Source organism: Primulina tabacum, chromosome 16 (assembly GCF_025594145.1).
Source record: "Primulina tabacum isolate GXHZ01 chromosome 16, ASM2559414v2, whole genome shotgun sequence".
Classification (NCBI taxonomy): Eukaryota; Viridiplantae; Streptophyta; class Magnoliopsida; order Lamiales; family Gesneriaceae; genus Primulina; species Primulina tabacum.
Genome location: NC_134565.1, coordinates 153,025 through 179,417, shown reverse-complemented (window position 1 = coordinate 179,417; position 26,393 = coordinate 153,025). Strand labels below are relative to the sequence as shown.

The 26,393-nt window shown below is 40.8% G+C and overlaps 4 protein-coding genes and 1 pseudogene across 4 annotated transcripts; 4 read left to right on the top strand and 1 right to left on the bottom strand.

Moving 5' to 3' along the window:
- The first annotated feature begins 949 nt into the window (after nt 1-949).
- On the top strand, nt 950-6,599 carry LOC142528930 (protein MLN51 homolog). Its single transcript, XM_075634221.1, has 11 exons — nt 950-1,683; nt 2,763-2,865; nt 2,962-3,182; nt 3,257-4,086; nt 4,380-4,494; nt 4,689-4,814; nt 5,297-5,352; nt 5,432-5,477; nt 5,559-5,783; nt 6,170-6,260; nt 6,351-6,599. The coding sequence occupies exons 1-9, from the start codon at nt 1,151-1,153 to the stop codon at nt 5,584-5,586; spliced, it is 2,058 nt and encodes a 685-aa protein (XP_075490336.1). The 5' UTR covers nt 950-1,150; the 3' UTR covers nt 5,587-5,783; nt 6,170-6,260; nt 6,351-6,599.
- A 1,794-nt stretch (nt 6,600-8,393) lies between these two features.
- On the top strand, nt 8,394-8,894 carry LOC142529359 (uncharacterized). Its single transcript, XM_075634869.1, has one exon. The coding sequence runs from the start codon at nt 8,394-8,396 to the stop codon at nt 8,892-8,894; it is 501 nt and encodes a 166-aa protein (XP_075490984.1).
- Nucleotides 8,895-8,912: 18 nt separating this feature from the next.
- LOC142529454 (uncharacterized) lies at nt 8,913-10,084 on the top strand. The gene has a single exon (XM_075634989.1). It carries the CDS (start codon nt 8,982-8,984, stop codon nt 10,077-10,079), a length of 1,098 nt encoding a protein of 365 aa, XP_075491104.1. The 5' UTR covers nt 8,913-8,981; the 3' UTR covers nt 10,080-10,084.
- A 2,928-nt stretch (nt 10,085-13,012) lies between these two features.
- LOC142529357 (uncharacterized) lies at nt 13,013-25,290 on the top strand (annotated as a pseudogene).
- A 214-nt stretch (nt 25,291-25,504) lies between these two features.
- Nucleotides 25,505-26,074, bottom strand: LOC142529355 (F-box/kelch-repeat protein At1g15670-like). The gene is made up of 2 exons (XM_075634866.1): nt 25,819-26,074; nt 25,505-25,719 (listed from the first exon to the last, which is right to left on the bottom strand). The coding sequence occupies exons 1-2, from the start codon at nt 26,072-26,074 to the stop codon at nt 25,505-25,507; spliced, it is 471 nt and encodes a 156-aa protein (XP_075490981.1).
- Nucleotides 26,075-26,393: the final 319 nt, after the last annotated feature.

Here is a 26,393-nt window from a genome sequence, read left to right as displayed (position 1 = left end):
TCTCATTTAGCTACTCAAGATGATGATATGTGGTTCATTATTACGGATGGACCAATGAAGATATTGAAAGCCAACACAACAATAGCCATCACTGACGGTGCTACTCAAATAATGGGAAAACAAAGCAGTGAATGGACGAATGATGACAAGAAGAAATCTAATCATGATAATGTGACGAATGATATTTTGTACAAAACTTTTGACAAATACACATTTAGCAAAAATAAAAATGTGTAAGACTGTCAAAAAAATTTGGGAATAATTGATTCAGTTGTGCGAAAGTAATGAACATACCAAATAAAACAAACTTCCTGTGGCCATACAGAAGTTTAACAATATCAAGATGAAGCCTGAAAAATCAATGTCTGATTTTGATGAGGGAGTCAATGGAATCGCAATAGAACTCAATGAACTTGGAAAAAGTATACAGCTACGGAGGAGTTATTCTGAAGGTAATGAGAGGACTCTCAAAAGAGTAAGATGTCAAGACTATATCAATGCGTGGATCCAAATGTTTGAGTAAGATGGAACTCTATGATTTGTTTACGAAATTTGAAGTTAAAGTCTTTTTTATTTTGTATTATTAAATTTAATTTAAATATTTTTAAATATTTGAATGAATTTTAAATTCTTAAAAATAAATAAATTCGAAATAAAAAATTCTTTTAAAATATGTCAATCAAACCATAATCGTAATCAGTGGTTTATATTTAAGGATCGAGAGTTTCGAACCTGAACTGATGGTTCTGTACCATGTAACCGAGGATTTCGAACCGTGGTATGTCAAGCGTATTTTACCAAAACACCCATTAAGGAATCGTATGACAACACTATTTCTCCTGCACTGTCCATTTTTTCGGAGGTGCATATCCGTCTTTCGACGTAATTCTCTCTCTATATATATGAACCAAATCTAATCGATTTGTGGAATTGACTCCTCTTCAAAACCACACAAATCAAACCCAATTGTTTCTCGAGATTCTACCTAATCGATTCTAAACTACGATGGATTTTTGATTGTTTTTCCCTGATTGTCGCGAAATTTTCTGTCTCCTTCCCGAAGAGGTAATTTTTCTGGCCGTTCGTTGCGATTGCTCAGCTTAGGGTTTCGGGAATTGGATCTTTTTCGGTGTATTTGTTGGATTTTTTGATGAGTAGAGACGGGATGGAGGGTGAGGAGGTCGAGTATGAGAGCGATCCGGAGGAAGCGAAGTTGTCGCTGAAGATGAGGAGGAGGGTGGCGAGTGACGACGAAGAGGAGGAAGGGGAGAGCCGTAGGGAGAAGCCGGTTCGAAGGATTGACGATTCCGAAGGGGAATCGGAAGGTGCTGCGGCGGAGTACGAGGATGAGTTGGATGAGGAGGATTATGACGAGGATGAGGATTACGTGGAAGAGGAAATAGAGGAGGCGGGGTACGAAGAAAGAGGCGATAGGAGGGGAGGGGACAGTGTGGTTGCGGCGGATGTGGAGACAGCTGTGGTTAGGAAAGTGGTGGGTGATGTGGAGAAGGTGGAGGAGAAGGGAGTGAAGGAGGAGGTTACTGAGGTTAATGGTGATAGCAATGTGGATGGTGATGAGCATGATGGAGAGAAGAAGGTGGTAGAACCATATGCTGTACCGACCGCCGGGGCATTCTACATGCATGATGACAGGTTTAGAGACAATGCTGGTGGAAGGCACAGGTATGAATGATGTTTGTCGGGGTTTTGATTGATATGGTTAGTGATAGAATGCGTTGAATTGATACGACACAGGGTTTGACTGTTGATTACGAGTTAAATTTATAACTATTTGGATTGTCTGTGAACTTCTTGTGAGATCCGGTGTTAGACTTCTTATTCCTGTTTTGGTTTGAACTGGATGGACAGTATGATCCTTCCAAGATGTTGTGAAGCTTTATATGACTTGATTGACTCCCAATTTTTTTTCATGTTACATTGTTCTTCTTGCTAACATGCCTAAATCATAAACTTTTCATTTTTCTATATTTTGGATGATTCAGCGCATACGATTTAGTTTTAGTTTCTCCCTGCTTTACAATTATAAAATGTGGGAGGGATGCGGGTAGGTATCATAAATTACTTCTAGTTTTCAAGATTGGGCCTTGAACTGGAAGTGACTCGATAAAAGATGAAGAAAAAGAGCTAAATTAGTTTATCTAATTATGATCAGTTGCTATTTTTTATGGTCTGGTTTTTTACTTGTATCTGACCCTGATTCTTTTTTAAAAAAATTTTGACTTGTTTTATGGGCTATTTTTTCCTGTTAGTGAAGAAGGTCCAATGAAGAGATTAACTTACTGCTAAATGTAAACATAGCTGTGCTATGTTCCAAATTCTTAATTAAGTCAGGTCACTGTGCATAAATTTTAGAAGGAAACAATGGTTAGCTTAGTTGTCAAATACCTGATTGCTTTAGTTTTTATGTTTTTTATTTATACATTACATTGCTTGTTTCCTTCTTTATTTTTTGTTTGGATTCAAATTCATCCTCCGAGATGTAGGATAATGTTTCGCAGATTAAATTGGCATAAGTTTATTTATTATGATGTTTTGTATTTTTATATATCATTCATATACCCATTTATTAGGCTTGATCTTGGTTTTGGTGTGTGATTTTATTATTCCAATTTAACAATTCGAGTGAAAAAATGGTCATGGGGCTTTGAGTGTTAGCACAGTCCAGTTGTGATTGCATGTAGTTCATTATTATGAATTAATTTTTTGAAAATTCTTCTTATTTTGGCCTTCTTTGTGCTTAGGCAAATGCTTGGAGGAAGAAAGTTATGGGAATCTAAGGATGAACGAAAATGGGGACATGATAAGTTTGAAGAGTTGACTGTGCAAGAAAGGCGTTATGAAGAGGTTAATGTTTCATCTGTGTTCTAGAAAATTTGTGTCTGTGTTTGGATGAAGGTTTTTTTCTTTAATTTTTTGGTTCTTACACGGTGCTTGTTCCAGCGTAGGAGAGGTTCAAGGGGTCATCATCGAGGTCGTGGCAGAAATAGAGGCATAGACAGTGACAATGCGCGAGGAAACAGGTCCAGAGAGTATGCTAATAACAGCAATCAGAATAATAACCATCTAAACAGTGCTCCTAAGAGTGTCAGAGGGCGAGGACCACGAAGGTATCAGCCATCCTGGAAGAAAAACAGTGATGCATCCGTCGCACTGAGCAAAGAGTGAGTAAACACATTTTCTTTTGCCTCATTATTTCCTACTTGGTTCTTATTTGTGCTACATTCTTGCATTTAAGGTCCGGGAAACTAGTTGAGAAGCCTTCCTTTGTTAGCTCTGAAAGAGCCAGTGAATCAGCATCAAATTCAGAGTCCAGTGTTGTTCTGCCCCGAAAACAAGTGTTTGCTTCCAATTTGAACATCGCTTCTCCTCCATTTTATCCTTCTGGTTCTTCAATAAAGGATAATTCAGTACCTGATAAAAAGGATGTTCATACTGGTTCAATCAATCACAATGGTCTCCCATCCGTTGCGGATGGGAATTTTGCTGGGCCAAAGTCCTCTGCTATGCTGAGGGGAAAGAGTATAGTTGATTCTATTGGTGTCGATAAGCTTTCCATTGATGATCCACTTTCTACGATGCCCAGGAAGCCTTCTAACAATGTGCATATGCCGGTGTCTAGTTCCCCATCCATTAACTCTAATCAACCTCAAATGAGGGGTCATGGAAGAGGCATAACTTCGTTCACACAAATGGCCTATCGACCCACTTCGTCTAATAACCAACCGAACAAAGTTTCTCCACCAGCCCACGTACAAGCTGTTCCGAGGAATTCTGTTCAACCTCGTTCTCAGTCTTCTGTTGGTCAGCAGTTTACACGTGTTCCCAGTGGATCACAAGCTTCTTCTCCACCGAGATCAGTTGGTCTTGTAAATGCCTATGAAACTGAGGAGCAGGAATCTTCTTCAGAATCAAGTAAATCCAAGAGTTCGTTGGTTGCCAAAGGGAAAGGGAACTTGCAAGGCGGTGGAAGAGGCTCCATCCTACATGGTGGAGCTCATGTTATAGGTGCCCCTGGCAATATGGGCAATGCTCAGGGAGATCAAAGCTTTCCATCTTTCTTGCCATGTAAGTTACTTTTTATATAGAGAGAAGTAAAACTGAATGTATTGCACTGTTGCTGAAACCAGCCGCCCTTCTGATGTGCATGACTGTAGTTCAAGAAACACAAAATACATCTTACAATGATAGTAGAAAATTCAGGCATTAATATTGGAATGGCAGCGATCTCTATTTTATTCTTTGCATATGTGTTTTTTGGCGAATATCTTGAGCAGAATATTAGTCTGCTCTATCTTTGGTCTTCCCCGGTTTTACTTTCGTGATATTTAACTTCGTGTCCCTACCAATGAATCTTGTAGTCATGCAATTTGGAGGGCAGCATCCTGGTGGAATGGGAGTTCCTGCTGTTGGCATGGCCTTCCCTGGATATGTCGGTCAACCCCAACTTGGATTAGGGAATTCTGAAATGACTTGGTAAATGTTGTTCAATGTGCTTTAGAATATATTTACTTGTTCAGCACTAGTGTATTTTTTATTGATCCGATGTCCAAATTTTTTTAGCCTTTCAGCTTATATCATCATTTTAGAAGTCAATGCAAAACATCATGATTTTGGTTCTGTTATGGTAAACACATACTTAATTGGCCCCTACCCGTGTGTCATTTCAGGTTACCAGTGTTAGCGGGTCCTGCTGGGGCCCTGGGGGCATCATATTGCCCTCCATATTTCTCTGTTGATGGATCCTATCATACTCGTCCTTCTGGGCAGTCAGCTTCTGTAATGTCTGTTTCAAGGTTAGATAGGATAATATTGCATTGATTCTGGTCTTAGTTACACACACACACACACACAAAAACATATATTGATACAATGACTTAGTTATTTACCTGGGGATTCATGTTTATCCGGTTATACCCGTGTATGTGTGGGGGCAAAGAAGTTAGTCCGAAACAGAGGTGGTTAGAATTTGCTTTTGATTCAGCACGGGAATTCTGTATTTCAGTTTTTATTGTATTCTTGATTCTTGATTTAGATCAAGGGCATGATCCTTGGTTCACTTTCTGACTCATTCAGTTTCCTAGTATGTTCATATATATATTATTTATTCTTATCTGTCATAATTCAACCTGGCTGTAGCATATTTGGCTTTATCGTCGGAATACTCATTCCCTGATTTTCTTCGATGCTTTAACTGTACCTTTGGTGAATGTATGATGTTCTTTATGTGACCAGCTCCGCAGTAACAAATAATTGACCCAAATTAATTTGGTTGCAGCAACGAAAAAAATGCAGCAAAAGTCCTTACCGATTTGAAGCCGGAACCAAGGCCTGGTGAGACCTAATGGATGTTTTATTTTCTAGTCTCGTCAATATTTCATTCACTCTTAAGTAGTTATAAATTTCTCTGCAGAGCCTGCAAATGATGATTATGTTCATAAGCAAAAAAATCCTCGCAGGTTAGTTGGTATTGTTATACATACCCCTCAATTTCGGTGAAGAACATTCCCTTTACTGATCAACCAGTTTTTGATTTGCAGATATACGGAGATGAAATTTGACCAGTGACATAGTTCGATCGATGGAATTTGTTTCAATAAGCAGAATGATCTACTGATACTGGCGGTCAATGTCTCTTCCATAGTGTTGCGGTGTTTATTGGTTATGCTTTTTGGTGCTGCATTGCATACCTTCTCTCAGGCCCTTTGTTCTCTTGTTCTTGATCCGGAGCGCTTTGGGCTACTGTGCACTTATATAATTTATAGGTATTCATTAATCACCCTCATTAGCATTCCCAAATGGCTGATCTTCTGTTGATGCACCATTTTAGAAGCTCTAATTTGTGTTTTGCTTTCTGTTTCGATACATGAAAAAATTATTGATGCCTTGACTTTATGCGCCTATAAATACATTTGAGATGTAGGAAATATACGACTGTGTTTGGAATAACAATGACTACATTTTGGGTTTATCAAAAGGTCTCCCAAACGGCTTCAATAGTATATAGATTATAGTGGTTTGATTTTGGTCTTGAAATTATTGCAAGCGTCAGGAATATCAACATTTATCATCAGCTCACTAGTTCAACTGTCTTTTCTTCATATTTCTGTCATGGCTTTTATTCCATGGTATTCATTTTTCTCCTTGACAGGTATATTTAAAGAAGATGCCCGATCATGCTGCTGAATTTAAAGGAAGATCACGGCAGTGTGACGGGTGGTATTTCATCTCACTTACGTCCGGTAAGATCATCAAAATACCCGAGAATCTTCTGTCATTCAATATTGCAAATTTTGCTTGTAATTTGTAAACGCATCTCCTGGATGAAGCAGGTATTGTGCGTTGGTCTATTGCTGAAATGATTTCAAGAAGATTGTCATGTGGGAATTACTTCTTCAAAAAGAAAAAAAAAAGCAATAACAGAAATTGATGTGCAGCCGATGCTTGGTTTGATTTATTTATTCTTCTTTTCTGTTCTAGTGAACTTGTCAATGCGTTGGGATAACTTTGTGTCTGAAGTTTCTTGTTCAAATTAACTCAGTTTCTACTATTTTTGGTTTATATATGAGAATCGTACCTTTTAATAATAAGATTTTTTGAGTCGAGGACCAATGTATTATATAGTGACACTTCCATACAATGGTTTCCAAGTCAAAATCAAATAATTCAAGTTGATGTTTTGATAATTATGATGATAATAATAAGTACAAATAAAGACAAAAAACACGAAGTTGGGCAGGACGGACAGTACGTAGAAGTGAAGGTGTGATTGGGACTTTTAAGTTTTTTCCTTGTAACATGGTACATAAAGTAGTACATCTAGGTGGATGTTGCCTAAAGGGGTTGTTGAGAGGGTCTGGGGAGATTATTTGTCATGTTTCTTTGTGGGTCATCGTTGGGGTATCCTCTCTGGGTTGTATGTGAAGGCCTCCCTCGTCTCGGAGGGATGGGGAATTGTCGTTGTTCTTTTCGTTGTCACGGAGGGTGTTGTAGTAGCAAGAAATTTCAATTGGACCCTATATTCTTTCCTGAGGCACTGGCTGCCGAGGAAATCAGACGAAGACGAAGATGTAATCAACAACCAGTAGATTATACTTCTCATGACAGACATGGAATTTAAGGATTTTTTAAAGAAAGTTGTACATATGAATTTGGCATATTAATGGAATACTTGTTCCTTAAAAAAATAATACACCTAAGATCACTAAATTTAGCACATTAGATATTCAGATTATCGATGATGATGCCAGTCCACTTTTCAATTTGCCAAAGAAAAATGACCTGTAGAACTTCTTGACCACTGGCCAACTAATTCTCTTCCAAAAGTTAAAAACCCATTTTTTTTATGATAAAAACTTGTGTGATACGATGATCGTATTTTGTGAGACGGATCTCTTATTTAAGTCATCAATGAAAAATAATTATTTTTTATGTTAATAGTATTATTTTTTATTGTGAATATTGCTAGTGTTGATTCGTCTCACATATAAAGATTTGTGAGATCATTTTACAATATACATACTCTTTTCCTATTATGTCAGTAAATTAACTGAAGTACCAAGGACGAAAAGTGATTACCAATTGTCAAAAGAAATGAACAGGTAAAATTATTATATAAATTCTAGGAGATAACTTTATATGTAATAAACAGGAAACGCAAAATAATTTTTAAAGTTCCCACCGACAAAGTGGCTGCTTTAGACTGTTAGACATGACAAGGACATTTATGATTTAACCACATGATCAGATAGAGAGGAATGGAACAAAACATTATTCCTCGTAATAAATCAAATTCGAGAGCTTTACAGAGGCAAAAATTCATTGTTGCATGTAATATTCTCTATTACGTATAATTTACATAATTATCAAATTACAAGTATTTTTCTAATTCAATATATGGTGAAAAAAAATGTCACACCAATAAAAATCACATAACAATTAATAGTTAATATAAGAGAAAATGTCAGATGAGATATTTTTTTCCTACGACGAGAGCTTTAAAGGGCAAATTTACGATTAAATATCACGAATCTACGACACCAACCGTGTTTATCTTTGTGTATATAGTTAAAATGATATTCATTTTTTAAAAATGATGAAACATAACAAAATTATACATTTATTTATTTGACGAGTGTCTTCTCAATTTTTATAAATTTTACGAAAATGATTGATATGAACTATCAAAATTTATTGAAAACACATATTGTATATATGTATTCTTTCCTTGATTAGTGTAGATATTTAGGAGATTTGATTGTGCTTATTTATGCTAAGCTTTGTATTAGGATGTATATAAGCATGTAATATTATCAATGAAAGCAACGCTTTTCCCTTTCAAAATATTCTTGTCTTATGGTATCAGAGCCATATACATGGCTGGAAAAGATGACGACAAAAAGAAGGAAGGAGGAGACGTGTCTTCGAAGTTCACATCTCCGTTTTACCTTTCTGCCAGCGACGACCCAGGAAACATCATCACAAAAGTTCAACTAAAGGGTGAGAACTATGATGAATGGGTGCGAGCTATGAAAATGGCGTTGCGGGCCAAGAAAAAGTTCGGTTTCATCGATGGTTCGGTAAAGACACCTTCCGATGACTCTGTCGAACTAGAAGATTGGTGGACGGTCAATTCTATGTTAGTGTCATGGATATTGAATACGATCGAGCCAACCCTGCGCTCAACCATAACCTACATAGAGGCTGCGAAGGAACTGTGGCAGGATATCAAGGAACGATTTTCTGTCGGAAACGGGCCGAGAATTCAACAACTCAAATGTGAGTTGGTCGAATGCAAACAACAAGGCATGTCTGTTATGAATTATTATGCCAAATTGAAAATGATCTGGGAAGAGTTGGGAAACTATGAACAATAACCAACATGTCAATGTGGAGGATGCAAGTGCAACATCGGAGGAGATCTGGATAAAAGACGTGAAGAGGAAAGACTTCATCAATTTTTGATGGGGTTGGATGACACAACTTATGGCACTGTCCGCTCAAATATTTTAAGCACTGAACCATTGCCGAACTTGAATCGAGCCTATGCTATGATCATACAAGAGGAGCGAGTACCTGATATAACTCTCGAAAAAGAACATCGAAGTGATGCCATGGCCTTTGCGATCCAAACTCCTAGTCATTCTAGGGGACGAGCGGATGGCAAGGAGAAAACTGTGGCTTGCTCGAGTTGCAAGAGAACTGGTCATGATGCAGGTTCATGCTTTGAATTGATTGGTTATCCCGATTGGTGGGGAGATAGACCTAGAGGAAGAGGGCGTGGACTGACAAGTCGTGCACAAAGTGGACAACGACCTGCTGGTAATGCAATTGGAGGGAGAGGTCATGGAGGTCAAATCCGAGCCAATGCAGCACAAGTGACAGGACATGGAACCATAGCTCAAGGACAAATAACAGAAACAGACAAAAGTGGAATAAGTGGGCTGAGCAGTGAGCAATGGAATGTGTCGCTGAACCTCCTGAATACACAAAAGGATGGAAATCAAGAAAGACTGAATGGTAAGCGTAGAATAATGGAGTGGATAATTGACACCGGAGCCTCTCATCATATGACTGGAAGACTTGAGTCGATGAGTTATGTGGAGAGAGTGCCTGCATGTCCAGTTGGGCTGCTAGATGGGAAGGAGACAATAGCTGAAAAAAGCGGGACTGTGGTGTTTAATGAATATTTGAAATTGAAAAATGTGTTATATGTACCCAACTTGAAGTGTAGCTTGATTTCAGTATCACAATTGAATGAGGAGTTGAATTGTGTAGTTCAATTTAATGATAAAATATGTGTTATGCAGGACCGCAATTCGAGGATGCTGATTGGTGCGGGTGAGCAACGTGAGGGGCTTTACTACTTCAGAGGGATAGTGCCAGCAAGAGCTATGACTACAGTGACGAGGGACACCTTGACTTGTGGCATCGAAGGTTGGGACATCCTTCTGGTAGAATTATTCAGTTATTGCCAGTTGTTAAAGGAATTAGTAGTGATTGTGTTAGAACTTGTGACATTTGTCTACGAGCAAAACAATGTCGGGGAGAATTTTTCTTAAATAATAATAAGGCAGCCACTATTTTTGAGATGATTCATTGTGATTTGTGGGGTCCTTATAGAACTCCGACCTTTTGTGATGCACATTATTTTTTGACAATTCTTGATGACCATTCCAGAGGAGTGTGGGTCTATTTATTGAACGATAAAGTCAAGGTGGGACAAACTCTTCAAAATTTTATCACTATGATACATAGACAATTTAATAAACATGTGAAAATTGTGCGAAGTGATAATGAAACTGAGTTTACTTGTTTGAGTAAATATTTTGTGGAAAACGAGATAATACATCAAACTTCGTGTATTGGAACTCCTCAACAAAATGGAAGAGTGGAACGTAAACATCGCCACATCCTCAATGTCGCACGATCACTGCGCTTTCAAGCTAGTCTACCTATTGAGTTTTGGGGAGAGTGTGTCTTGATAGCTGCGTACCTGATTAATCGTACTCCTTCTATTCTTCTAGAAGGAAAGACACCGTATGAATTGTTATTCGGTCATGCTTCTTCATATAAGAATGTCCGAGTTTTTGGTTGCTTGGCTTATGCTCATAATCAGAAACGTGGTGGTGATAAATTCGCTAGTCGAAGTAGGAAATGCGTCTTTGTTGGATACCCATTTGGGAAGAAAGGATGGAGCTTGTATGATCTTGATTCAAAGGAGTTCTTTGTTTCGAGAGACGTTGTATTCGTGGAAAAAGAGTTCCCTTACGAGAATAAGGTTGAACATGACAAATTCAACGATAATAGGACTGATGGTTATTTTGGTGAAGAAGAAATGTCCTCACGGACGACCGAACAAGGAAAAGATTCTAGTGCAAATGGAGACATAACAGGAGGACAACTTGATGGAGTCCAAACTGTCGAAATAACAGAAGTTAGGGGTGGCATTAACGAAGATATCAACAACAAAACCGAAGAACCATTGGGGCGTGGTCACAGACAGCGACGAGAATCCACTCGCCTACATGATTATGTCTTGCACACAGTTCAGAAGTCCGCTTCGTCCTTGAACCCCTCTCCAAGCTCACCTGACCACATGCATTCCTCAGGTAGTCTCTATCCCATTGAACATTACGTGAACTGTGATAAATTCTCTGTGGCACATCGTGCTTTCTTGGCAGCTGTAACTAGGGGTGTGGAACCAAGTTCGTTTGGTACAGCAGTGCAAGATGAGAAATGGAGGGACGCGATGCAGAAAAAAATACAAGCTTTTGAGGATAATGTGACATGGACTGTAGTGCCTTTGCCACATGGAAAAAGAGCCATCAATTGTAAGTGGGTGTACAAGATCAAATACAATGCTGATGGCACTGTCGAGCGCTACAAGGCCAGACTGGTGATTCTAGGAAATCGACAACTTAAAGGGATTGACTATCATGAGACGTTTGCACCGGTGGCAAAAATGGTTACAATCCGTGCTTTTCTGGCAGTGGCAGCAACTAAAGATTGGGAAATTCATCAAATGGATGTACATAATGCTTTCTTACATGGGGATTTGAATGAAGAAGTGTACATGAGTATGCCTCCTGGTTTCGATTCGGGGAAACCAGGGATGGTTTGTCGTCTAAATAAGTCGTTGTACGGATTACGACAGGCTCCTAGGTGTTGGTTCGCAGAATTGGCCGCTGCTTTGAAGCATTATGGGTTCAACCAATCCTACTCCGACTACTCTCTTTTCACTTTGAGAAGGGACAAGATCCAACTCCATGTTCTCGTGTATGTCGATGACCTTATTGTCTCGGGAAACGATCATGAAGCCATTAGAAGTTTCAAAGCATACTTGAGCAAATGTTTTCATATGAAGGACTTGGGAACATTGAAATATTTCTTGGGGATCAAAGTGGCTAGAAATTCTGAAGGTATCTTCTTATGTCAACGAAAATACGCATTAGATATTATATCTGAGGTCGGATTACTTGGTGCAAAGCCTGCCTCTATCCCACTCGAGCAAAATCATAACTTGGCATTGGTCACTGGAGCTCCTCTCGCCAATCCTGAAGCTTACAGACGGTTGGTGGGACGGCTTATTTATCTCTCGGTTACACGTCCTGAGTTAGCCTATTGTGTTCATGTGTTAGCTCAATTCATGCAACATCCACGAGAACCGCATTGGGAGGCTGCGCTGCGTGTTGTTCGTTACTTGAAGGGGAAGACTGGGCAAGGAATTATGTTGCGATCCGACAGTGATTTGCGTTTGTATGCTTGGTGCGACTCTGATTGGGCTGGTTGCCCGCTTACGCGTCGTTCTCTGACTGGATGGTTCATTCTTCTTGGGAATTCACCAATCTCTTGGAAGACTAAGAAACAACATATAGTATCACGATCTTCGGCTGAGGCGGAGTATCGTTCGATGGCTGCAACTACGTGTGAACTGAAATGGCTACAAGAGCTTCTTTTAGCGCTCAATGTGGATCATCCGACTCCTATTAATTTATATTGTGACAGTCAAGCTGCATTACATATCGCGGCCAACCCGGTGTTTCATGAGCGAACAAAACACATCGAGATCGATTGTCACTTTGTACGAGATGCCATACACAATGGCATGATCAAGCCAGCACATGTCAAGACCTCCGAACAACTCGCTGATTTGTTTACAAAAGCGCTAGGAAAACACTCATTCGACCATTTACTTCGCAAGTTGGGCATTCACAATTTGCATGCTCCAACTTGAGAGGGGGTATTGGAAACAAATATTGTATATATATATTCTTTCCTTGATTAGTGTAGATATTTAGGAGATTTGATTGTGCTTATTTATGCTAAGCTTTGTATTAGGATGTATATAAGCATGTAATATTATCAATGAAAGCAACGCTTTTCCCATTCAAAATATTATTGTCTTAAAATTAATATATATAATTATTTTTTTAAAAAAAAATTAATTAGTCTTCGACCCAACTGCAGTTTACACGAGCGAACTTATTCACCCATGCCACCCCATCCTTCATACTGTTTATACTTCAATAATGGGGAGCAATTCCTCCTTTCTCTAGAAGTCGACGGAGTTGCAGTCGGAGCTGGGATAAGTTCTAATGATGGAGTGATGTGAACATGTGGATGGAATTTGTCGGTGGCGTTGGCAGTTAAACTCAAGATCTTCAGTTCCGAGTTCTTCTATGTAATTTTTTCAAGATTGAGTTTTACTTGTGTGCGTAAACTTTGTTTACTTGCTGAAACTTTATGCGGGGATAACTTGGTAGCTGCTGCTGGCATAGTTTAATTCTATGGCACACCATTCCGTGAGTTCCGATGAGTTTTGGATTCTAAGAGTAGTTGTTTTTTTTTATTCTTTTTTTTTCGTTTGTGTTGTCATGTATTGGATTGACAGTTTATTGGTTTGATTATTCAAGAATTGAGTACTGTTTCTTATTGGTAGTTCTTGCTGGGCACTTTGGTTTCGTATTTGCATAAACTAGTTAGCCTCACATTTTCTTGAGGCATTGTTGTTTTTATTTCTTGATTTCTGGAACTTATGCTTTCTTGGACTGGCGTGTTGCGCATTGCTGTTTAATATTTTTTCCACCAGCTGTTGATTCAATGGTATCCTTTGGATGTCTAATTTCACGAAGAAGAGAATGCACGGGCAATGATTTTGGTGATTGTGATTATCGGTTTGTTGTATGCACATTTGGAATTATAATAGTAGGGTGATCTAGAATTTCAGTGGTAAGGAATTGTTGCTCATAAACGTACAGGAAATTAAGTGAAATATTATTATGTGTGTATCAGAAGTTAGTGTTGTGCTCTAGTGTTGTTAACACGAGCACACAACATGCAGCGGAAATTAAGTATTAACACACAAGTATAACTTTAATAAATTAATATCAGATTTAAATTATGCACAAGTACGAATACTTGTGCGATGCCTCATGGCAAAAAATTCACTAGAAAAATTATGTAAATCGTTTACACCAAAAACAATACTAGTGAGAAAACAAAATCAAATTCCTTGATACTCCAAGGAATTAAAAATGCATCAAAATAAATCGCATAAAAACTAGATGCATAAAATAAAAAGCGTGTTGCTTAAAACCAAACGAAGACACTCTTCGATCAACACTCTGCGTCAGTGTTGTTCTTGAGTGTTGGCAACACCAATCGGCAACACGGCAAAGTCTGTGACTCAATCACACAAAGTCTTCAACATTAAAAATATTCTTCAGTAATCTCTGTAAAAGGACTATGCACTAAGTCCACGAAAAAAACCACGCAGAGATCACACACGAGAAAGCTCACGAAGACACAAAAGAACACTCTTCCTGCAACCCCACGAAAATATTTTCTCTCTCAAAACTTCTTTTCTCTCAAAAGCCCATTCTCTCTCCCAGAACTCTTATATACGGCTGCAAGGCTATTCATGCTTATGTCCATGGCTTGACCTAAAAGTTATTTCATAAAGAGTCCTACAAAATATGAAAAACACGATTTTCGTTAGATATAAACCTCTTTTTAACAAGGATAAAATATCTTGGAGATAAAAATCATATTAAAAACAAATCCTATAATATCTAAATATAAATCAAGCAAGATCTTATCATCTAGAAATAAATCAAGCAAGATTTTATAATCTAGAAATAAGTAAACCAAGATATTATCATTTAGAATTAAATCAAGCAAGATTTGATAATCTAAAAATAAATCAAACAATAATCTAGAAAAGCAAAATCATAAATTGATAATATCAATTTATCAAAATAATAAAGGAATAAAATATTCCTTTCATCAGTGATGAGGAAGGCAATGTAATTCGTCCATCACCTTTGAGGCCTAGTGGTGGTGTGTTCAAGTCGAGTTCATCAGGGAAGTCAACAACAAGGGGTTCTCCGTCTTTCAGGAGATTGAACTCTGGTCGCAGTCCGAGGAAAGAGATTAGGGGTGGTGGCATTAGCTGTCAATGGTTCAGAGGAAACCGTGTTGTGATTTCGTTGCTTTTGATCACTCTTTGGGCTTATGCTGGGTTTTATTTCCAATCGAAATGGGCTCATGGAGATAATAAGGAAGATCTTTTTAGTGGTGGATGTGGTGGTGAGTCGAGCGGTGAGTATTCCGAACCACTACAAAAAAATAGGAGAGATTTGATTGCTGATGTCGGTTCTATGGCAGTTAAGTTGCAGACTGATAAGAATCAGTCTAGTTTGAAGAATATGGACGTGGTTCTCTCAAAGAATGGAAGTGACATTTCATTGAAAAAAACAGTTTTTCAAAGAAAAGAAGCAATAAATCAGGACGAAGTTCTCGTAGAAAGAGCCTAGGTAAGTTACCGAAGGTGGTTCTGAGAGATATAGAAAGTGAAGATGGCGTGGAAGAAGAGGAAGTTCCAATGCAAAATATGACTCATGGGCATCTTGTTGGCCCATTTGGCTCTATAGAGGATACAGTTTTAGAGTGGAGTCCTGAGAAACGGTCAGGTACCTGTGACAGAAAGGGGGCATTTGCACGTCTAGTTTGGTCTAGGAAGTTTGTCTTGATCTTCCATGAGCTGTCCATGACTGGAGCTCCACTTGCTATGTTAGAGTTGGCTTCGGATTTTTTGAGCTGTGGAGCCACAATTTCTGTCATAGTTCTGAATAAGAAAGGTGGTTTGCTGAAAGAACTTTCTAGAAGAAAAATCAAAGTGCTCCCGGACAAAACTGATCTAAGCTTCAAAACATCAATGAGAGCAGATCTCATCATTGCAGGGTCCGCTATTTGTGCATCCTGGATTGGTGAGCATATACAAGAATCAGTTCTGTCCTCAAAGTTTACATTCTCTGACTACTTTCTCTATATCTGTCATTATTAATTGATTAATTATGTTAGTCAAGGTAATACGTGCATCCGCTGCTACGCAAGTGAAAAAATCCAATTTCAAGGCATGTGAAATATTCCTTGCTTCTACCTGATTATTCTAATCCATTATCAAATTACTGAAATGTATGGTTGTTTATACCATAATTGGTATGTTTCCTAAGCATTTGCTTGAGTCCGCAGCTGTAAACAGAAAATCCGTTAAACTCTCCCACATTCTGCTGTGGTGAATGGAAAATTCACTTAACTCTGCCCCTTAGGTTCATGTTTGTTTGATTCTCCAGCTGTAAACAGAAAATTTGTTAAACTCTCCCAGTTTCTGCTGTGGTGAATGGAAAATTCACATAACTCTGCCCCTTAGGTTCATGTCCACTCCAATATGTCAAGCCGTGTACCAAATGGTTGACACTTATGTAGTGGTTGAGGTGCATTTACACCACAATAATAGATTTCAACTTCCTAGTAGTGTTAAAAAGTCAGACTTGCAGTGTATACCTAACTAACTACTTGCTGTGATATCATATCTACATTTTGTTGTGCTTGGATTTATCAAAATATGTGCTTGGAGTTATCAGAATGAATATTGATGAGATCCTAGTGAAATGGATGAGCAGGGTCGGGTGCTCCACCGGATCGAATCAACAATTCATAGTGTTTGGGAATTTTGAGTGAGGATAATGGCTGTGATAGCACCTGCAAACAATGAAAAGAACTCATGAATGGGAGCCGGAAGGGTGTCCGGCGTGGCCACTCCGATGCTAAAGTCAGCATGTTTTCAGATGAACACAAGCAATATTTGAGAGAAGATATGTAAATGCTTTAGAGTTCAAAGGTTTCAGAGTCATTAAATGATATTAATATCTGCTATTTATAGTAGAAAATGGGGCATGTTCCTCGATTCTTGTGCCCCCTACTAAGTATGGCGAGTCGGCTGCCCATACTTGTAGCTTCTGATGAGTTCTAGGACACTCCAAGCCCAAGTTGTTCTGACAGATTAGACTGTATGCATCAATCATACTCGAGCATGGTGCAAGTTTCGAGGTGGCCCGGGTAATAGAGTACCCGGGTTGTTGGTGGAAAGCCCGGGCTATGATGATAATTTCTCGGGGAGAAGCGAAGTGTCCGGGTCCTGAAGAAAGTGCCCGGGCTAATGGCTCTGATATAGACTATTCAAGTAATAAACCGGGTTAACAACAACCCGGATCCTTATCAGGGTATCAACACCCATCCCTAAAATAGTCGGGCTAGAGTCTTGCTCGCTGTCCCGATCAGTCATACTTGCATTATTATTCAGCACGCAACTCAGAATGTGTAAGAGCATCGGGGGCTTCAAATATCCCATAGATGGGATGAGATACCAGAGTCTGACACCACCCGTTTTTAAGGTAATATCTCGGGGCCTACAATCTCCCGAGTTTTGATAAGATGCGGGGGCCTCAAATCTCCCGGGCTTTGATATTCTGTCTTTTGAGTATTATTGGGTAGTCCAAAGGGTGTCATTATTACCCATTCTTTAGCATTTATACTGCCGAAAATCGTTTCATATTCCGAGGATCTGATAAGTCTGACACATTGACATTCTCGCACGTCCTTTCATATGCCCGGTACAATTTACGAGGGACATCTTGATCGTCCACGTGTATCTAGATTAACGACCGAGATCTCCCGTCATCGCCTACATATATTAGTCCTTTTTTTTTTCAAAAATTACTTTCAAATTCAAATTTGCGGCGAAGCTCTTGCAAATTTTCCTCTCAGCTTTCCGGCGCGTAAAACTCCTCCATCTCCGGCGACCTTGTGCCACTGCAACTAGTTCCTTCAAAAACTCGTAAGTTACTTTTCTCTAATCCATGTCTAATTCTACTTCTTCCATCTCGGGAGCCAATGCGCGAGGCTCATCTGGGTATGAGTCCACCGCGATGCGCTCCGATTCCCCCCCTTCTCCTCCTCGCCGTCGTTTTACTCAAACCTCTAAAACGCCTACCGCCCACCAAACTAAACCTTCTTCTTCGGGCACTTCCCGGGTCCTAAAGAAGGACAAGGGTAAGGGCAAAGCCCGTGCTTCTGACCATCCTTCTACTGAGGCCCCGGGAGTTCCTTGGTTCTCCTCAATGAGCAGCACTTTGCGCTCGAGGGCGGACGAGGAGCTCCGGGTTCTAGGGTCTATCCCTTCTGATTTTTCCATTCTGATTCCCGGTCCTTCCGATAGAGCGAATAACCCTCCTCCGGGTATACCACTTTCTTTCGAGACCAAGTCAGAAATGGTCTTCGTTTTCCCCTCCCTCCGTTTTATATCGAGGTTGCTGAATTCTTTGGCGGGCCCATTAACCAGTTCCATCCGAATTCCTTCCGCATTATGGCCTCGGCCTATATTTTTTTCAAAATGAATAATCTCCTTATCACTCCCCTCATTCTCCACTATTTTTTCGTTTGTAGACTGGGAGATAATGCCTTCTCCCTCACTGCCCGGCTAAATGTCCGGTTCCTTGATGACATCCCTTCTTCCCAGAAGGGGTGGAAAGGAAGATTCTTTTATATTCGACTCCCGGGTCCTCTCTTCTGTTTAACAGAGTTTCTTACTTCCCTTCCTCAACAACCCACCCTTCCCCGTGCCTATAAATTTGAGGAGTTTTATACACGAAGCCAAGACTTGGTAGAGGGCAAAAGATACTCCTCCTCTACCCTTATCTCTCAGGAGAATCTGGTTGCCTATGGGTTGAGTGCCCGAGCTGAAGACCCTATAGACCGGGCGATTGATGAGGCGGCTGGCTCGGGCCCTCAGCCCGGTAACTTTCTTTTCCCTGTCTTGTCCTTCTTTTTCTTCATTTATGTTTGTCTCTTGTGATGACCTTTGTTTTTTCATAAATGCAGATAAGATGCAAGAAGCTTTTGCAAAAAAGTGGGAGGCTGAGCGGCTAGCCAAGGAGAAGAAGCTGGCAGCCCGGAAGGCTGATGCTGAAAGGAAGAAACAAGCAGCCGAGGAGGCGGCAGTCCGGGAGAAGGAATTAGCCCGGGCAAATACTGAGCAAAAACGGGAGGCGCCTGGCTCCTCGGATGATGAAAAAGATCATATCCCCCTTCGGCAGAGGAAACGAAAGGCTATCACAAGCCCCGAGTTGATTCTGGTCGAAGATTATCAGCAGGAGGCCAAGGTTCCTCTCGGGCAAGCCAATCCAGCACCTCTCCCCTCCAACAGGCCCTTCAGGAGCCACTTCAAGAGCCCCCCCTATCCGAACAGCCTACCCAGGCCAGCATTTTCACAGCCGGAGCCACGGCACTCGGGGTCAACCTTGTTAGGCAGATGTTGATTCCTGCCGAGGAGGCTTTTCTAAAGAGCTCCACCCCGGGTCCTCGTTTCCTCGATGGCTCAAACAAGCTTCTATCAGTAAGTTTCCTTACCCTTCTTTTCATTTTCTTTTGCTTGTTTGTTTCTAACCTCTTTCTTGGAAACAGGGCATGCAAATGCTGATATCAGCCTTCGAGGAGGTAGCTGCCATAGCTACTCGGCAAGCTCCCCAAGTCCGGGCTTCCAGAGAGATCCATGATCGTCTCCAGGGAGAGATCGTCTGGCTGAAAGGGCTTCATGAAAAAAGAAAAGCTGTCCTTCATGCCTCGCTGGATGCAGCCCGGGATGATTTACAAGAAAGTCTTGCCTGTGCGGAATCCCTTCGAGAACACATCTCTCTTCTTGAAGGCAAGAATAAATCTCTGGCAGAAGGTATGACTGAGCAGACGTCCCGGACGGATGCCGCGAAGGAGGCCCTGGCTGAGGCTGAGCGAAAGAGGGAGCAACTTCAGACCTCCTTCCTCACATCCCCAGAATTCAAGGCAGCAATTGAAGATCGGGCTTATCCTCTCTTCGAGACCGGTTTCAACAAATGTCACAATCAATTTGAAGAAGCCGGGCTCTTGCCTAAAGATAAGTCTAATTTCCAAGACTATAGGCTAGCCATTGCATCACTTCAAAAGGCCGGGGAGGAGGAGAGAGAAGACTCCGAGGATGAAGAAGATCAGCTAGGGTCCGAGCAACCGGACATAGAATAGGATTTGCACTCACGTTTTTCTTCTTTTTCCTGCTTTTATTTGTAATTTCTCGGCCTTCGGGCTTTTATTAATGAAATCTTCATTTTTCCTTTATCATTTTTGCAGTCATATCCTGATAAATCTTCAAAGACCCGAGTAACATAATTGCTTGTGTACAAAATAATCAGGAAATTTTCTAAGTGTTGCGATTTAACCGGTAACTTCAAATAAGTACCCGGGATCTTGATCCTTATAATGAATAAAATGCCTCATAATCAGTAAGTGACCCAGATGTAAGCAAACTTAAACCCGGATATAAAACATTGGTGTGTATAACCAAAATGGGAAAATCGGGCAAGAAGGCAAATCTCGGGATTTAGATTGGTCGAGGTGTGATGCCCCGAGCCAGGGTGTAGTGCCTTGGACTAATCAATAATCAAGGTGTGAAGCCTTGGGCCGGGGAGCATGTCCCGGGACTTGGGAATGGTCAAGGTATGGTGACCCGAGCCAGGGTGTAGTGCCCTGGGCTTATTAATAACCAAGGTGCGGAGCCTCGGGCCAGGGAGTATGTCCCGGGACTTGGGAATGGTCGAGGTGTGGTACCCCGAGCCAGGGAATACTGCCCTGGGTTATCAATAACCAAGGTGCGGAGGCTCGGGCCAAGGAGCATGTCCCGGGACTTGGGAATGGTCGAGGTGTGGTGCCCCGAGCCAGGGTGTAGTGCCCTGGGCTTATCAATAACCAAGGTGCGGATCCTCGGGCCAGGGAGCATGTCCCAGGACTTGGGAATGGTCGAGGTGTGGTTCCCCGAGCCAAGGTGTAGTGCCCTGGGCTTTTTGTTGATCGAGGTGTGGTTCTCCGAGCCAGGGTGTAGTGCCCTAGGCTTTTTGTTGATCGAGGTGTGGTTCCCCGAGCCAAGGTGTAGTGCCCTGGGCTTATCAATAACCAAGGTGCGGAGCCTCGGGCCAGTGAGCATATCCCGGGAGGGTGTAGTGCCCTGGGCTTTTTGTTGATCGAGGTGTGGTTCCCCGAGCCAGGGTGTAGTGCCCTGGGCTTTTGTTGATCGAGGTGTGGTTCCCCGAGCCAGGGTGTAGTGCCCTGGGCTTTTTGTTGATCGAGGTGTGGTTCCCCGAGCCAGGGTGTAGTGCCATGGGCTTTTTGTTGATCGAGGTGTGGTTCCCCGAGCCAGGGTGTAGTGCCCTGGGCTTTTTGTTGATCGAGGCGTGGTTCCCCGAGCCAGGGTGTAGTGCCATGGGCTTTTGTTGATCGAGGCGTGGTTCCCCGAGCCAGGGTGTAGTGCCCTGGGCTTTTTGTTGATCGAGGTGTGGTTCCCCGAGCCAGGGTGTAGTGCCCTGGGCTTTTTCTTGATCGAGGTGTGGTTACCCGAGCCAGGGTGTAGTGCCCTGGGCTTTTGTTGATCGAGGTGTGGTTCCCCGAGCCAGGGTGTAGTGCCCTGGGCTTTATGAAAATGTGCCGGGGCCTCATGCCTCCCGGGCTCAAGATAATGTGTCGGGGCCTCGTGTCTCCCGGACTTTATATATATGGTGCCGGGGCCTCAAATCTCCCGGAATTTTAACCTTTCTGCTCCTGCTGCTATATTAGTTTTATTACAAACCAAATCACTAACCTGGAAAATACTGAATCAGAATTCATTTTCGATAGAGTGAAACTTCTCTGGTTGTGCTAAATTAGGTGTCTACTACAGCTGTATGCTACTGAGTGCATAGCACATATTTTTCCACGTCAATCCGGAATAGCTGCTGAACTTCGAACCCACGTGAAAATCCTTAGATAAAATTTGAGTGCCGAGCTGGTCGGACTTATATATTGGCCAAGCAGAGTTGGGCTTATTTTTGAATGAAAACCATATCTACGTCTTGAGCTCAAGTTCCCACAGACGGCGCCAATAGGTGGTGATACCATCATAAAGATCCGGGTTGTTGTTAACCCGGTTTATTACTTGAATCGTCTATATCAGAGCCATTAGCCCGGGCACTTTCTTCAGGACCTGGACACTTCGCTTCTCCCCGAGAAATTATCATCATAGCCCGGGCTTTCCACCAACAACCCGGGTACTCTATTACCCGGGCCACCTCGAAACTTGCACTATACTCGAGTATGATTGATACATACAGTCTAATTTGTCAGAACAACTTGGGCTTGGAGTGTCCTAGAAGTCATCAGAAGCTACAAGTATGGGCAGCCGACTTGCCATACTTAGTAGGGGGCACGAGAATCGAGATACATACCCCATTTTCTACTATAAATAGCATATATTAATATCATTTAATGACTCTGAAACCTTTGAACTCTAAAGCATTTACATATTTTCTCTCAAATATTGCTTGTGTTCATCTGAAAACCTGCTGACTTTAGCATCGGAGTGGCCATGCCGGACACCCCTCCGGCGCCCATTCACGAGTTCTTTTCATTGTTTGCAGGTGCTATCATAGCCATTTTCCTCCCTCAAAATTCCCAAACACTATAAATTGTTGATTCGATCCGGTGGAGCACCCGACCCTGCTCATCCATTTCACTAGGATCACATCAAATATAAATGACTGTGATCAACAGCAAAATTAGTGTGTTTTATCAGCAATTGGTTTAATATGACTTTCTTAGATTGTAGCTATAAAGGTTTTCCATCTAAGCTAAAGAATGTGTCCACTGTTTTGATCTTTTAAATCATGCTTTCAGAACAGTATCTCTCACGCACTGTACTGGGTTCTAGTCAAATCATGTGGTGGATCATGGAGAACAGAAGAGAGTACTTCAATGGAACGAAACTTGTCCTCAACCGAGTAAAAAAATTGATATTTCTTTCTGAATTACAGTCCAAACAGTGGCTAGCCTGGTGCGAGGAAGAAAATATCCACTTAAAAACTGAGCCTGCGCTAGTGCCACTGTCGGTAAATGATGAGCTAGCCTTTGCAGCGGGCATCTCCTGCTCTTTAAACACTCCATCTTTCACCCCAGAGAAAATGCTGGAAAAGAGACAATCATTGAGAAGTGCAGTTAGAAAAGAAATGGGACTGGCTGATGACGATATGCTTGTTGTTTCTTTGAGCAGTATAAACCCTGGAAAGGGTCAATTCCTACTTCTGGAATCATCACGTTTGTTGGTTGAACAGGGTCAACTGCTGAATGATACTGAAATCAAAGATCCAATAGCAATAGATCATGATTATTACGCAAGAGCTCTGCTTCAGAATTGGAAATATATAGATGGATCCACCAACAGATCCGGTTCTTTTGATGGATCTTCCTTACATCACAGTACACTCGGGAGGAAATATAAAACATTTCCAAATATTGTCACCGACAAGAATAAGCCTGATACACTGGTGTTTGACCGAGACGCTGGCGTGGGAAAATTGTTACTCGAGAGCACTGGAGAGAAGAAACAGAATCTGAAAATTCTCATAGGTTCAGTTGGATCTAAAAGTACCAAGGCGCTTTATGTCAAAACACTTCTTAAATATCTATCCTTGCATTCAAAGGTGTCAGAGTCTGTATTGTGGACTCCTGCAACCACTCGTGTTGCCTCCCTTTACGCTGCAGCAGATGTTTATGTCATGAACTCTCAGGTATTCTATTACACACATATATCTATTTATGACAAGTATTTCTTGCTCTCATTGTACTTTTGCTGCCATGTTCAATAATTTTTTTTTTCTGTTTTTGCTTTTAAGCTTCAAGAAAATAACTGATTCTTCTTGTTGTGCATCAACATCAAATTAAGTAGATACTAGGCAAAATAAAAATAACTGAAAAATCCAAAACGTATTAGGCAAAATGAGAATGACTGAAAATTCCAAAATTCACATGAATTTAGCATGGCTGGTTTTTGGTCCACCCCGTGGCCAGAAACAACTAAGAATGTTCCCCTATGCACTCTAATGTGGCCCTTGAAATATGCGCCATATTTATAGGCTAGAGAAGATCTAAAAACTACGGGCCTTGATTTCAAGCAAAATAGATGGGCTTAACTAAAATTAAAAACCACAACCAACACTTCTTAAATGCCAGTAACTGTAGAATCTTTCAGAGGTGACTAAATGATTTGAGTGTTGACCGTACATTTATTTACTTTATCACATTTCATGTACCTTCATGCTCATTTAATTCATTGCATTGAAATAGGTGACATTTTTTTTTTACCTGATCGGGTTAGTATTTATACAATTTTAGATTATCCTTGATTTACTTCTGTGCAGGGGCTTGGAGAGACATTTGGGAAGAGTAACAATAGAAGCTATGGCATATGGACTTCCTGTATGGCACTTTATCTTCTTATATTATTGTATTCTCTATATGCAATGGTCATTATTTTTTGGGGCAGTTTAAAATTTGACCATGGTCATTACACTGCAGAGACCTATTTCCCAAAAAAAAAATAGTTGACCAGGGCTAGTTGTCCTTATTTTATTGTCTTGTTTGAGCGTCACCTTGGAACATATATAGACTTACCTACGTATTCAGGTTACACAATGGTCCATAATTTACTCTTTTGGTGATGCTGCTTTCAAAGCTTCATCACAAGTCAATGCCATACTGAGATCTATCTACAATTGTTTACTTCGGAGTCACACTGATCGCAATTTGGTGGAAATTTTGCATTTTCTTGCATCCTTGTACATATACTTCTTTTGTGTTGTGTGATTCTTGAAACTATAATGAAGATGCCTATTGGATTCAATAAAGCACTATGAATCTCATCCATAATAAATAATGGCCAACTTAGATTTTGCAATCATGTGGCTGGCTGCCTACACTCATCTTTTCAAAATGTTGGATCATGCTAACTGTACGTGACAATTTTTTTGTCTCAACTCACGTGGATAATCATGACTGCAATAATAGATGGATACATGGTCTGAGAAGTCATACAGTTTCTTTTTTGTAGCTCTATGGAGTTATAAAAACTTGTGCTTTGTAATTTAACGCCTCAACGCACTCTTTCTGGAAATGTAGGTTTTGGGAACTGATTCTGGTGGCACGAAAGAGATTGTCGAGCACAACGTAACCGGTCTTCTCCATCGCTTGGGACGTCCAGGGGCGCCAATTCTTGCAGGAAATCTTGAATTTCTTCTTCAAAATCCCTCAGCAAGACAAGACATGGGAACGAAAGGTAGAGAAAAGGTACTTGAAGAAGCACATGTACCAAAAATTTGGTGAGGTCTTGTACTCGTGCATGAGAATAAAATAGCCTTCGCCACAGGTCTACCGACAGTTCATTCTTTTGTTGGTCGAATATTTTCAAAATTCTTTAGCCGGGGAAATTTCTTTACACGTAGTAGTGAGATATCTTGCGTTGGTTCTTGATTGCCATAATAGGTAAATGATACTTGTGTATTGAATTATTTTATATTTATCTTAATAAAACTTTATTTATCAATATAAAACAGTGGAACAAAGGTATTGGACTTGGACACACTTTTGGAATATAATCCTACAATCCTAGACAACATCCTGATTGAACATGGCCCAAAAAATCATATGTTGCCTCCACATTTTCCCATCTTTAACTCTCCAAATCAAAATACAAATATCGGGTGCTGTCCACCAGACCTCGAAGAACACATCACAAACACCTTGTCTCCGCATGCCGTCACAAGTTCTGCACGTTATCTGGCAGCTCCGCCGCCCCTTTCCATTCCGATCCTTGCAGTGCGGCCGTATTACCGCAACAAGCCACAGAGAATCTCCCATCAGCATTGCCAATACAATTTCTTGGACAAACTGCACCGTTTAAGAAATTTTCTTGAAATGAATTCCACTGCCAAGAAGCAATATCAAATGTTTCGGCGCTTATCTCGAATCTACCTGTAAGACCGGAAGAGAAAGCGGCAATAATATCAAAATTCAAATATATTTCAAGAAATTATATTTGGCGTTCTTAAGAAAACACGCTTGTTGGCTAACATTCTACCTTGCATGCTTGTGATGTATCCTCCGACAACGTAAAACTTGCTTCCATGGAATATTCCGGCAGATTCATCCCGTTTCTTTTCCATCTCCAGCAACATAACCCATCCTCCTTCAAATCATACGCCATGATGCTTTTCATGGCAGATATATTTCCGTCGTGTCCTCCAGCAATGAACAGGAATCGCCGATCATCTGACGAGCATGCAAAGAAAGATCTCCGGCAGCCGGGCAGGGGGCGCCGCGTCTCCATTTCTGAGAAACAAAGTCTTAAACAAACACATAATTGGAAACATCCCATGTTGTCGGGTCCCAACCGCCAATATCCACCAGGTTCGACTCGGTTCCAACGAGCTGGCAAAACATTGGCAACCCTTCATCCTGTTAGAGTAGGAATCCAGGGAGTCAACCCATCATCCTGTTAAAATAGGTGTACATGAAGTCAACTCGTGGTTTGAACTTTATTGACTCTTATGTAAAAACAATCTTTATTTTAATAATATTTTATGATTTTAGCCAATTATGACATTTACTTTATCTGTATACATGTGCAAGCTACATAGATAAAATAT

Excerpts from the sequence above, each read along its gene's own strand:
- LOC142528930 (XM_075634221.1), top strand. The coding sequence starts at position 1,151 with ATGAGTAGAGACGGGATGGAGGGTGAGGAGGTCGAGTATGAGAGCGAT. Across the intron at positions 2,866-2,961 it reads AAGAAAGGCGTTATGAAGAG|CGTAGGAGAGGTTCAAGGGG; the intron begins GTTAATGTTTCA and ends TGCTTGTTCCAG. Across the intron at positions 3,183-3,256 it reads TCCGTCGCACTGAGCAAAGA|GTCCGGGAAACTAGTTGAGA; the intron begins GTGAGTAAACAC and ends CTTGCATTTAAG.
- LOC142529359 (XM_075634869.1), top strand. The coding sequence starts at position 8,394 with ATGGCTGGAAAAGATGACGACAAAAAGAAGGAAGGAGGAGACGTGTCT.
- LOC142529454 (XM_075634989.1), top strand. The coding sequence starts at position 8,982 with ATGGGGTTGGATGACACAACTTATGGCACTGTCCGCTCAAATATTTTA.
- LOC142529355 (XM_075634866.1), bottom strand. The coding sequence starts at position 26,074 with ATGGAGACGCGGCGCCCCCTGCCCGGCTGCCGGAGATCTTTCTTTGCA. Across the intron at positions 25,720-25,818 it reads ACAAGCATGCAAGGTAGAAT|GTAGATTCGAGATAAGCGCC; the intron begins GTTAGCCAACAA and ends CCGGTCTTACAG.